At 37.4% G+C, this 13625-nt stretch overlaps 1 protein-coding gene across 6 annotated transcripts in view; it reads left to right on the top strand.

Annotated features, from left to right (window-relative positions):
- The first annotated feature begins 3877 nt into the window (after positions 1-3877).
- Positions 3878-13625, top strand: part of dock3 (dedicator of cytokinesis 3) — a 188068-nt gene continuing 178320 nt past the window's right edge. For all 6 annotated transcript variants that reach the window (XM_084116297.1, XM_084116295.1, XM_084116296.1 and 3 more), the window contains exon 1: positions 3878-4356. In XM_084116297.1, coding sequence (XP_083972423.1) covers positions 4320-4356 — 37 coding nt within the window. In that variant the 5' untranslated portion in view covers positions 3878-4319. The remainder of the gene's footprint in view (positions 4357-13625) is intronic.

The raw sequence follows: 13625 nt of genomic DNA, 5'->3' as shown, positions 1-13625 counted from the left end.
ATTTGTGTTCAAAGCTGCTGTTTTCATATTTACCTCCTTCATATGTGTTGCTGAAAGTGCGTAAGATCAACACTGGAGGATCCGGTAATTTCTGTTTGTACCAGTAAATCTCCTCTATATCAAGATCACAGGTTATAATCACATCAGATCCTAAAGTTACTGGTGTGTTTGTTAGACTCTCTGTGGCTTGATACAACATGAACAGATCTATGAGAGAAAGAAAAACACATTTATTAAGATATAAAATCAAAACTGACTCAATCAAATGTGACATGAGAAACTCACAGATCTGCAGCTGTATGATCTTCATTGTCTGATCCAGATGAATAATATCTGCTATAGTGATCATTCACACATCTCGAACTGTGAGCGGAAACACAAACCTCGACCACACAGACGAGAGGGGAAGTCAGAGCTGGCCTTCTCTGAGAACATGATCATTCTTAGTTGTTTAAATCAACAAGTAATTAGAAGATACAGTGTGTGTAAATATGCCAGTGTGTTTTATTTGAATATACAGATGTGTGCATTTTGATTTGCTCCTCAAAAAACTACATAATCATATACAATTTTATTTATTTATTTTTTCCTACCAGCACCAGGTGACATATCAGATTGAGCTTTGACTAAAATGCCATTGCAAAGACTCATGCTTAAAGAAAAACATCTGATGATCGCTTGATGAACAAATCAATAAATGTGCACGTCTGACTGGCTGTTTATTCAGATGTTTAGTGGCAAAACAAACACGTGTGGAGTTTCCACTTTTTCATAATGCAAGAATTTTGCCTCAGAATTTAGTTTAATTTAAATATATTGTGAGGTTTGCTTATATTGTTAATAGTGAACCAGTCCTACATGTTGATAATCAATTGCATTTATAAATTTGCATTGCAATTCAAATCTCTACCACATGATGTCCCTGTACACTTTTGTAGAGACTTAAATCAAGAAAGAGGCATTTACCTGAAATATGTCCAGGACAGCCTAATATTGTGAAAGATCAGTCAATCTAGTAATCATTTATTTGTTGGTTTATCTGTCAGGTTTTATTGATTTTTAATATTCATCCAGGTTTTATTTATTATAGGCTAACGTTTGTGTTTAGAACTGAATGAACTCAATGTATGTATTCTTACAGCCTTTTATCTAAGGATTGTTCATTCACATTTGGTGAATATTTACCCATATATTCTTGTGCACTCTTGACTGAATGACTGTTGCGTTGCTGGATTACATGCAAAAAATCTCTTTGACTAAACATCCATCGAATCTAAAATCTAAAAATCTAATCTAATCTTTAAAGATTCACCAGAGAAACAAACACACACTACGGTCCCGTATGCAGCCACAGACACGCTCCTCATGACACAGCGAAGGGAAGGATGCGTTTGATAGTTTTAACTCTCAGACTGAGCAAAACATCTTTCATCTGGAGAATTCTCAGCTGAATCGCGATGACTCAGTGCTGTTCGTGTTTCAGGGCCTCTCTCTTAAGTCTTTTGAATCACAGCCAGCAAGAGTAACAAATAGAAATTCCCTTCCCTCCATATGCTGTTTTATACATCACACTGGAGGCTGAAAATACAGCTATTAAAGACGAATATTTTGGTATGCTTCGCCCTTACAGCATCGATATATACAGACTTATTTGGCTGATACGTGTTGCTACATATAGACACCAATGAAATGCAGGCGAATGCATTTAGATTGCAAAAACACAAGAATTTAAGTTCTTATAAGACTGCACTGGGACTGCAATAATATGTTCGACTGCAATAAATACGGACTTGGAATGAATAGATGAGATTATGAATCTGATTAAGGCAATGCATGGACGACTTGCTCAGCGGGTCAGGAGAATCCGCAACACCCACAATGACCATTAAGACGCCTCGGAAAATGCGGCAGGTTGCCGTTCGCGTCACCATGGTTACCTCATGTCCGGAATGTTTATTCAGTTCTCGCAGGATCCGGGTGTTAGCAGACAATCACCTTAACATCTAAAAATAAACAATGAAACGGAGTTTATGCATCAGTGGCTCGGGAAAAAACAACCGATTTTAAGTGGTTTGTAGAACATCACGTGCTTTTTTAACTTATTATTAATATTTATAATGATAATTATATGCAATACTAACAATATTAACTGTAATTATATTAAAAATAATGTTTATTTTATTTATTATTATTGTCAAAAACACTACAAATTTAATTATTGTCATTTTTCTTTAATTTTCCTGATGCTCAAAAGACTTGCAAAAGACAACGTGCCTATAATCTAAACACACACACTAATGGACTCTGTCATTTCTAAATGAAAGCTTGAGTAAATGAGATGGGAAGGGCAGAGAGAGCGACTCACACCCCCGCCTGATTCCCCCCTTCACCTGCTCTTGTCATGATAATATCCCTCTGCAGTCTCATCATTGTTTGCTTTCTGCAAGATAGTTGCTGGGCTTGAACCCTTCTGGACCCAGCGTGCAAGTCTGTAGAGAAATGAAGAAAAACGACACAAAAATAAGTAAAGCGAGAGGCTTGTTTTCTAATATAGCCACTGGGGATTAAAGGTGAGTGTATAACTGCTGTCTTGAGCAGTTTTTATACAGTCTCTGGTACCTATTATACATCAACAGGTACTGAAATTGTTATAGTAAATGAGTGGTGCGAAAACATCCCTGGCACTCTTGCCGTAACAAAAAGACGATATGGCCTGGCAACATTATGCCCATGATAAGTGTATAGATTAAGAATTATAACATGTTTGGACGATGGCTGGTTAACCCACATTCAAACATGGCATTTTAATATCATAGGTCTTATCAGTCACCCTGCTGAAAAAAAAAAAAAAAAAACACACACAAAAAAACGCTAAAACCAGTCATAAGCTGGTCATTTTTGGGTTAGCTGGTTGGTTTTAGAGAGGTTTTGCCCACATCTTTAGATGACCATCTTAAACTAGCTAAATCCATCTTAAGCCAACCAACTAGCTTAGGTTTTTCTCTCCTTTTTTAGCTTTTCCAGGGTAATTAAATAATAATTTACATACAAAGCCCAGAGTGATTAAAGATTTTGGCTGTGTTCACACTGACACCTGAATACCTTAAGAGTGCAGAAAACCGAAGTCAATCGCCTTCCCTATTTTGTGAAGGCGTGTAACGACAGTATAAAGACTTTATTGTGTCTTAAGGGATTTCATTTGTATTCCAAAATATTTTAGGTCACTCCCGCTGCTTTAATCCTCTCAAATATGAGGTCAAATATTCAGTCTTGTCCAATTTTGTTTTTCCCCCAACGCCCAAACGCATAACAGGTGTTTTGTCTCTCGCTGACTGCACAACATCCCCAAATCGTGCCATATTTTTCACAACAAAAGAGTGGTTGGTAGTTGTATTAGTTATTGACATTTCTGTGGTAGGCCTACACAACTTCCGTTCTAACACGTCATCCGAACTCACGCGCGGTTGAAAATAACCGTTCAGCTGCTGTGTGAGTCATTCAGAATAAAACTGAGGTAAAAACAATAATAATTAAACGCCAGAACAATTGTGAAATCGTCTGATTTTACCCAGTTGATAAATCGCATATTAATTTATTAGGCTATAATTCTACAGAAGACTATAACCTAACTGTATTATTTTAGTTGAAAGACTGTACCATGGTAGGCTACATTTCTGTGATAACCTACACATTGTTTAGTATTGTGCCTAACTGTAACACGAAAACTAATGTGAAGTGCCTGTCAAGTGTTTAAAATATCGACCGTCCTAAAATCTCAAACATGAGTCAATAATAATCCAGCGCGCGCTCTGTGGAGCGTTTACTGCTACTGTAAAGCGCGTGTCCCGTTAAAGAGCGACAATCTGCGTCATGTGACGGCGAACGGACGGACGGACGGAGAGATGAAGATGGCGCAGCACCGGCGATGAAGAGTCTCTCGTTCACACCGGAAAATCACGGAAAACCGTATCGATTAGGCGTAAAAGAGCACCACGCGCGCGCACGACTCGAGAAACCCTCAAGGTTAGTTTGTCCTCGCGCTGTTTTGTCGGATTCCAGCGCTAAACCACGACTGACCGAGTCAATGAAATAAATAAATGATCGTCTCCATCCTCAGATGTTGCTGCCGTCGCATCCATAACGGGAGATCCAGGCGCGCGGGTGGGAAACCTGAGCTGACGTGTGAAATATGTCGTTTGTTTTATGAAACACACCGCTGTGAGATAAACACGTCTGAGCGTCAGCTTGAACTTTAATGTGTCATCGTACATGACATTTAACCGAAACTCTTCTGATATCTTGGTTATTTTACCGGGATCATGTGGACACCGACCGAGGACGAGAAAATCGGAGTGGGTGAGTTGAAAATATGTTTATTTATCATTCTTGATGTAAACATACATTAAACTATTAGTCAGCGATTGATTTCAAGTGTTTTATGTGGCTTACAAATCATTTAATGAAATATGACTTGCTGCCATATGAAACTAGATGCCATATAAATGTATAAAAAGGCCATGTTGAGTGTGGAGATACTCGTAACCCGTTTTATGTATGTAATACTGGTACTTTCACCAAGGTATTACTATGAATTTTTATTGAATTCCTTGTGTAAATCTGTCTGCACGACTGTTGAATACTAAGGTGATGTTACAGTAGTACACACACACACTGCTGATGTTGAAGATGCTCGACTGACCGACAGGGGGCGATACGAGCGGTGCGTTTCCAACAGGTGCACATGGTGGAAAACATCTAACATTTAGGTCTATCACTCATCATCCACATCACCATCATCATCATCATCATCATCTCAGCTTCCAAAACAAAAGGACACCATCTTCATTGTTGAAATGCACCGTCAGCATGTTGCAGTGGTCACCGTTTATCACCGTTAAAGCTTTGTGTCAGTGCGTGAAATGCCCCTACTGTTCCTGACAGAATCACACAAGCTTCGTGTACAAACAGAAGCAAATTCAAACGCAGAGGTCATTAGTATACCTTCAAAAGAATGAATCATACAGGGGGGTATCATTGCTGCAGTAAATACAAGGAACTTGACTTATCATTCTCATAAGGACCTGATGAGTCACCAGTTTCAGGGAGATCAGCATTAAGGGTGGGTGTATGATTGGTCATGTACAATCTAGTTGTCATATCGGTCAGATGAATGCAGATTATTTAAGATGCATTGTTGTGTAGACTCGGTCCCGTTGGTTCACTTCCTGTGCTCGTGCGAGTCACAATACAAAATGGCAGCCTTCACTACTATATCTTTGCTTGATGATATTTGTTGGCTGTTTTGTTGTGGCGTGAGTAAATTCCTCCTATTTTCAACAAGCCTTTTAGGCGCTTCAAAATTTAATTACTCATATGGGTGATTCTTTAATTAGGGCAACTTTTTTTTATCTCCAAGGATGATTTTAAAGAAAACATACTTAAATAATGACTTAAAATATTTGGTTGCATTTAATTTTACAGTAAGTGCACAGTGTACTTGCCTGAGAAAGTACCGGGTAATATAAGGTAACTACATGGGTTAAGGGTAGGTTCAGGGTTAGTACATAGTTATTACCCAGTCATTGTAATTACTATAAGTACATAGTATGTACATGGGGAACAGGACTGTAAAATAAAGTGCTACCAAATTTTTAAATGACTCTCTTAAAACAACTTTTTCCTATTTTTTTAAGAGTGTGCAACACTAAATTGGCTAAATCAGGACAACTCTGTTTCAGACTTTTTCCTAAGAATTTAAATGTGTAATTATTTTGCTTGTAAACTTTGCATAACATTTTTCTTGTATTTGGTTATTATTAAAATGTAATTTAAAATATTATACTTAAAAAATAACATTGAGAGGACTTTATCAAAAAAACGTTGAAAGTGTTTTGGCCGTTAATTTACACGACAATGGCGTTTTGGGGGCCTGGAAACGCAAACTTTTGAAAACGGTAACATTATTGTCTCTGTATAAACTACAAAAACGCGAATCTGTGAAAGCGGTGACGTCATGCTCATGCGTATTACGTGTTCAGACTATAGGCGTGTAGTGTTTCTTTACAAAGTGACATCGCCATCTACTGGCCTGGCATGAATAATACAGAGTTTTTAGTCGTTTTCATGGATCCTTGAGAACGGGATCGTTTCTATAGGGGGCGGCTGCAGACCTGGAGCCGGTAGATATACGACCCAGGCAGTTTTACGCCCCTGTTGTTCCTGATGCGTCCAGTAGGGGGATATACTGCGAAATAACACCATTAAATCGACGCTCGAAACTTACACATTAATAATAACCGTCCCGTCCATAGACTTTGACCAATTTTGTGTTTTTTGTTCATTTAAATATAAACGTTACAGTGTAGATCTGCACTATGGATTAAAATATATGTAGATATTCAGTTGGGCTTCACTCTCTTCACTTTTGACAACATTGTCTCCTGTACGCGAAAAAACGCAAAGAATTGTTTTGTTCATCTTTGTCGTGTAAATGTACCCCAAGGCATAAAATGTTTCTTCCAAAAAATTTCAAATTTCATTACCATCACACACAGTATCAAAAATCCCTACCACACAGTGGTTGTTATCATTAGCTAAAACTATTCAAAATCGTTTTCGTTAATTAAAATACAGCTGAAATAAAATATAAATATTAGTTGAAAAACTTACAGGAAAATAAGAAATGTTGTTTTGGCAACTAGCTGAAATAAAATAAGATTAAGTACTACAACTACTAAACTACAATTATATAAAAATAAAATAAAAAACTAATAAAAATGATATGAGCACATAATAAATTTACTAAAAGCAAAACTAAAAATAACAAGTCAAAATATGAATTAATATTTTAATAGTATACACCTAATACTAAAATAACACTACTATCACTACAATATACCAACATACACTTCTGGTTGATCAGGTTTTAATGTTACATTAACTTTTAGGTAAGTTTCCCTATTTGAAGAATCACACATATATGATGTGATATGATGAGGAGATGTTCAGAGTGCCATTTTTCCTTCTTCTTTGATGCTGCATCTTGTTTGCAGGGAACAGCAAAGCAGTCAAAGTAAATACGAGCAAGTTTGAACTTTAAAATCTCTCCTCAGGGAGCCATATAACCTCAAATACGGCCCATTTGTCAGAGCTGTCATCCGACATCTGCTTTAGTTTTAATGACTATATTTTTAAGAGCTACAGAATAATAAACTTATAGGATCCGACCAACTATTTGTCATCTAGAAAAGCAGATCTGTCAAACGGATGGGAGTTTTAGATTCCGAGGCAACAGAAGGTGGAAACTCATGGATGTTCTCCAAAAGACCGAACCCCCCCCCACCCTCCCAGATTCTGGCACGCCATTGAAAAAACAGCTATTCACGCTGGCTCTGTGTGAATGGGTCTTTGTGATGCAATGGCCATGTTGAATGTGATGCTAACCTCACAGCCTGCTAATGCACCACACAGTTCACATCAATGAAGGCCATTTTGCTCCCAATCTCTACTTTTACTGTAGTAAACATGTTGAATCAATAGTGGTTCGATATTAATTCTGCTTATTTTTAAAGGTATTTTACATTAACCATCACTGCCATTGACTTTTAATACCATTTTTGGGACGAGAACAGGTGATATTAGTGTCGAAACAGAACATTTTGAGGTTGTAAAGGACATTTTCATATTTGAGATGATGATTACCACCACATATTATAAATTCCACCTCTTATTTTGATTATGAGGACAAGGCTACTAAAGTACGGCCTCATTTTAGTAACTACACTATTCAGCACTGCTTCCTCTACATAAGTCATAGGCGACATTGTTGATATAATGGAGATAATAAGATGAATAATCTTCAGTAAGAGGGCCAGACTGCCCAATTTTATGGTTAAAGAGCCAAATTTCCTCTAATGCCTAGAGGTGATGTATAATTTACTAATGTGCACAATTACATCCCATTTTGATCTGGCATTGCGTAATGTTATATCCTTGGGGTATTCGCGAATGGCAGCACTCATCTTGCATTTCATTCAAAGTCAGATATTTCTACTAGGATATTTATCATAATTGTTCAATGTTTGGAAGATAATGTCTGCGTCTGAAATCGCATACTTCCCTACTATATAGTAGGCGAAAAACATTATGTGACAAAAGAAGTCCGAATTCACAGTCCTGGCAAAATATACCCAGATGACCTACTACAGTACTTCTGGTGAGATACTGAAGATGGACACTTCTTCTATCCCATGAGGCCACAGGAGAGGATTTATGAATGGCAGTGAAGCGACGTAAGTGACACTGGTAGGTCACATGACAGTGACAACATGGCGAATGTTGTACGTCCGGATTTAATCATACTATATAGAACATACTTTTTTAGTGCTCAAAAAGTAAGTACTTAGTAAGGTAAGTACATACTCAAGAGAGTATGCGATTTCAGACACAGCCAATGCGTAAAGAAAAAATGACTGTGCTAGCATTTGTTTTGCACGATTATCAACATAAAAGATTGACTGTATTCATTGGTTAAACCTAGCTAGACAGGTTTTTATCATGAACTTTAATTTTTAATTGGCTTAAAGGTCATTTTCTGGTAGCGTTGCACCAACTGTAACTTTCCACCACCTACTTTTTCAATAAAAGATCTCACAGTGCCTCCATCAACACTTCAGAAATCCTGAGCACTCTTTTCCTGTCATAGGCTCATAACTGCATTTAATGATCTCCTATGACAGGAAAAGAGTTCTCAGGATTTCTGAAGTGTTGATGGAGGCACTGTGAGAACTTTTATTAAAAAAGGAGGTGGTGGAAAGTTTGTTTGTTTGCGAGACTGTCACATTGCAGACTCACTGGAGTTAGATATTAGCAATGTTTGCTAAGGCTGATACCTCAATTTATGCAGCTTGTTGAGGTATGCTGTTATTTTTCTAAGTATCCAGACTTAAAATTTTCACCTGACTGACAATAAAATTGGCGATAAAATCACATAGACCAGACTATCAATACTTTGAGGTTACTTGTTAGGTGGATAGCAAACGAATATCAACATGCTAAATCATGATAACTTGTAATCTAGCAAAACAAATTAGCATATGTGAGAGATTGTTATCGATTTTAGGTTTTTGTAGGCTAGTAACGCAAATAACTAACAATAAATGTGCTGCTATTGCAGAATATAAACTATTTTGCTGTTCCTACTATTTCATGTTATCTTGATGAACTTTTATTCAAACATTAGGTGGTGGAAAGTTTGTTTGTTGTGGAGGCTCACACATTTCAGACTGCAGTTGGTTATTAGCGATGTTTGCTAAGGCTGATACCTCAAATCACGCGGCTTGTTGAGGTGTGGCATTATTTTTCTAACTGTCCAGATTTTTTGCCATGACAGACAATAATATTGGCAATAAGATCACATAGACTTACCTCTAACTGAGACCAGAATATTAATACTTGGAGGTTAGTAGGTATTAGGTGGTTAGCAAGCAAACATGCTAAAAATCTTAACTTGTAAACTAGCAAAACAAAATGAGCTCCAAATCTACTTCCGTGAGAGATCATTAGTATAATATGCTTACCAATTTAGGTTAGGCTAGTAACACAACACAGACTTGGGGGTTAGCAGGTGGCTAGCATAGCAACATGCTTAAACGTGCTAACTTGTAAAGTAGCAAAACAAAACTAAGCTCCCTTGAGCATTTAATAGTATAATTTGCTTAATTTGGGAGAACTTAGAGTGTCGTTATTGCAATGTACTGTAATGTTGATAACAAAGATCTCTTGTGGAACTGCTGGAACCATTTCACCCCTTGTGCGTCTCCAAAATGTGATTGTGCTGAATATCTGCTGTAGCGGAACGCAGGGAGAAAGATGCAGACAGAGGAGGGAATAACATGGCACAAAACACAGGAGATGTCAACAGTCGATACCTCCACCAAACTGTTTACAGTCATTCTTAACCAGAGGGGGCTTGTTCACACACAAATGTCACTGCTGCAATGCAAGCAGACATGAACATTTGGGAAGGGAAGCTTACAGGGGGAGTAGAATTGGCACGCTAGACCTGTCATCTCGAGCCCCCACACAGACTCACGCACGCTTTCGTTTGTGAGCTACCTCTACACACACTCCTGCTGAATGTGTGCTTGGGGCAATGTATGTCAATTATATTAAAAACTGTCAGCTCCTGATCGTTACTCTTATTTGGTCTTCGATCGGGCATTTAAAAGCTTCATTCTTAATGAAGTCTTATGGGTCAGCCTGTGGCTTTAGTGCAGCTTGCCTAGGTCTAATGGGTTTCCGTAGATATTATTCATGTTTTTGCTTTTTATTAGTGTCTCCTCATTACTTTGTCTATTATGTGATTCATAATATAGTTAGAATAATTGTTCTACAACTAACTATAAGTAATTTTGCAAATACATGTCAACTAACTCATTAATTCGCAAATACATGTCAACTAACTTTTATTAGAGTATTACTTATAGTCAGGAGAATGTCTTATTAATAAGAAAGTCTACTAATACTATAATGAGTTAGTTGACATGTAGTTTCTCAAAGTCACTTATAGCTAGTTGACCACTGGAAAAAAAGTGTAACCAGAAAATTCTTACTGTCCCCCAAATTTCTTTGAGCAGTAGTGTATAATATACCAACCTTAAAAAAAAAAATTCTGCAGCAATGTAAATTATTTATGAATTTGAAATGTGACTTTTTGAAATGGGGCTTTTTTTCATTTTACGATAACGTAAAACCCAATTTAATGTGATATATTTCTGATTGAAACTAGACAGTGATAAAAAAATGTAGGTTTTATTATTCAGGAATTGTTTGGATCGTAAAAAAGTGGGTGATACATACCAGAACAGAGGCAGGTTTTTTTCTAGGGGAGGGGCTAAAAAATAAGCGACCTTGATGATGTCACTGGAAAAGAAAAGTTATTTCAGAAGTGTAAAACTGCAAATTTTGATTTATTTTGTCTGCATACCATTTATATATAAATCACTCTGTATATTGTCTATAATATAGAGAATGGAACAAGGATAAGGATTTATAGTTAAACCTCACTGTAACAATATAGATAATATCTCGGCTACATCCTCCTTCCGAGTTTAGAGCGTGTTTTAATTGCGTTTAAATCATTACCGCTAAGTGCTCTGAATTAATTAGAAGATCTGATACCGAAGCAACAGAGCGAGTGGTTTTAGGGGAGGCGCTGTCCAAGGTGCTGAACACAGATGCATTGTTAAACACACACGGATTGATACCTGAGAAGCTCTAGCAGCAAATGGGTTTACCACGCTTTTCTAACACCCAAGACGCATTCAGCAAATCCTCGGTTAGATACTCCTTCAAAACACGTCCTCTCGTCGAAATCCCAGGTCTTATGTCAGTAGCGACATAATCGCTGTGAAAGTGGCGCGTCGGAATCCTCCTATTTACCTTTTCCTCCGGCCGATCCTGCCTCTCCTGAATGAACCTGACTGAGCAGCCGGCAGGTCATTAGTAAAACATTCTGGAGCTCTTGCAATAAGATCCTCTGATTTTGCTAGCTGAACAAACTTGATTAGCTCTCTTTCAGTCACTCACTACGTCTCAAATCAAACATTTACCTCGCATTAATATTCCCCTGATTTGAAGTAGATTCCAGACACCTTTTCTTCACACACTTCCCTCTAGTCAAACAGTCTCTCTCTTGCCGTTTATTGCCCTCAATGATTGATTCTTTCTGTCGACAGCTTGCCCTAGTGCTAATCAGCGAGATGTGCTACAAGATTGCGATATTTCGCCAGTGAACTGGTCTGATGCTGTGCGTTAGTGGCTTTAGTTTTGGATTGACACCCACAGTGGAGTCTTTATGAAGGTTTATTTAGTCGCCCTTTGATCATCACTCGTCCCCAGGGAAGCGAAGGCCTAAAATTGGCTGTTATCTTCCCAGGATTCAATCTGGATTTTTTATGGTGCATGTATAGCTTGTTTTAGCAGTGTAAAGAATCCAGATTTTGATGCAGAGCGTCATTATGGGAGGTTTTCAAGGACTTTGAATGTGGTTTTTTTTATAGAATACATGTATGTAGAAAAAAAATACAGACAGATATTGAACAACAAAATGCTGGATGGATGGATGGATGGATGGATGGATCAAAACAACAGATGGATAGAGAATGACAAAATGATAGATAGACAGACAGACAGATAGATATATAGATATATAGATAGATAGACAGACAGACAGACAGATAGATAGATAGATAGATAGATAGATAGATAGATAGATAGATAGATAGATAGATAGATAGATAGATAGATAGACAGACAGATAGATAGATCATATTGGGATGTTTTTAAGAATTGTGCTTTTTGTTTTCGACTCTACTTTTGTCCTTTAAACTTTTTTTTTTCAGAACCAAGTACAACTTTTTTGTTTGTGATTGAAAGTATCTCTTCCTCATAAGGATGTGCGTTATTCCTCTTGTAGACACGGCTGACAGAAGGGCCCTAAGCATTGTGGGATTCTGTCTGAGAGTTCCGTTGATGTTATGGCAACCGTTGTGAAACAGAAGCCGGCCTGCGGAACTCTGGCACAGGGATTCCAGCATTACCATAACAACCCTGTTGTCACAGTCAGAAATTAGCATGGTTTAGTAAGCAAGTCACTGCCGAGGTGGAGAATCACATGTAAGCCGACCTTGTGTTGTAGAGCACATGTAGATTAGCATGAGGGATTGGGATATTTTGCTACATGTGTCATTTCTGATGGAGATATCAGTAGTATAACATTTTTTTACTCTATCCATCAGTATATTATCTCACATGTAGGAAAGTGCTATAAAAACTACTAAAAACCTGTTCTCTCAACCATATATATCAGTCTCACTAGAACATTCTGAAAGTGCTGATGGCTAGTTCCCAGATTTATTTTTTTTCTCTACTAAAAATTGCCAGGCTGCCCTTTTCACTAAGCCCAAAATAGAAGGGTGAAGTCAGCTGTTAGAACTAAACACTTTTGTCTTCTGAAAGCCCTCACTGCCTATTGATTAGCCCTCAATGACTTTGTTAATGTTGACTGTGTATGGCATGTTCATTATGGCTGACGTGTGTGAGTTTGTGTTTGTGTGTGACTGTCTGTCTGGCCTGTGTGTATGTGTGTATGTGTGTGTGTGTGTGTGGTCACATGGCTGGAGGCTGGAGTCAAACAGCCCTTAGTGGTGACATAAAACTGCATTTCCATTCCCACTTTGGGGCCAAATGGATTTTAGTGGTTCACTTTACAATAATAATTTCCAAGCACAAATAATGCAAAAAGACTTTGGTTTCACCATGGAGTGTCTGAATATATTCCTTTGTTAAGGGAAATTAAAGTAAATGAATAGTTAAGTTAATAGATAGATAGATAGATAGATAGATAGATAGATAGATAGATAGATAGATAGATAGACTAAAAGTATTGTTGGTTTTACTTAAAAAGGTTAGTTACCTGTTTGCCTTAATTTTATTTTATTCATTAAAATTTGAGTTAATACAACAAAGGAGATTGGTTTAATAAACAGAAACTCAAAATATTGTGTTATCTGAAGCACATTAATTGTCTAAGTTGATTTGACAAAAAAATAAAAAGATATATA

The sequence above is a fragment of the Abramis brama genome (assembly GCF_963993115.1).
Source record: "Abramis brama genome assembly, chromosome: 6".
NCBI lineage: Eukaryota > Metazoa > Chordata > Actinopteri > Cypriniformes > Leuciscidae > Abramis > Abramis brama.
Note: the sequence above shows the minus strand (reverse complement) of the source record. Positions and strands in the feature narration are given on the sequence as shown.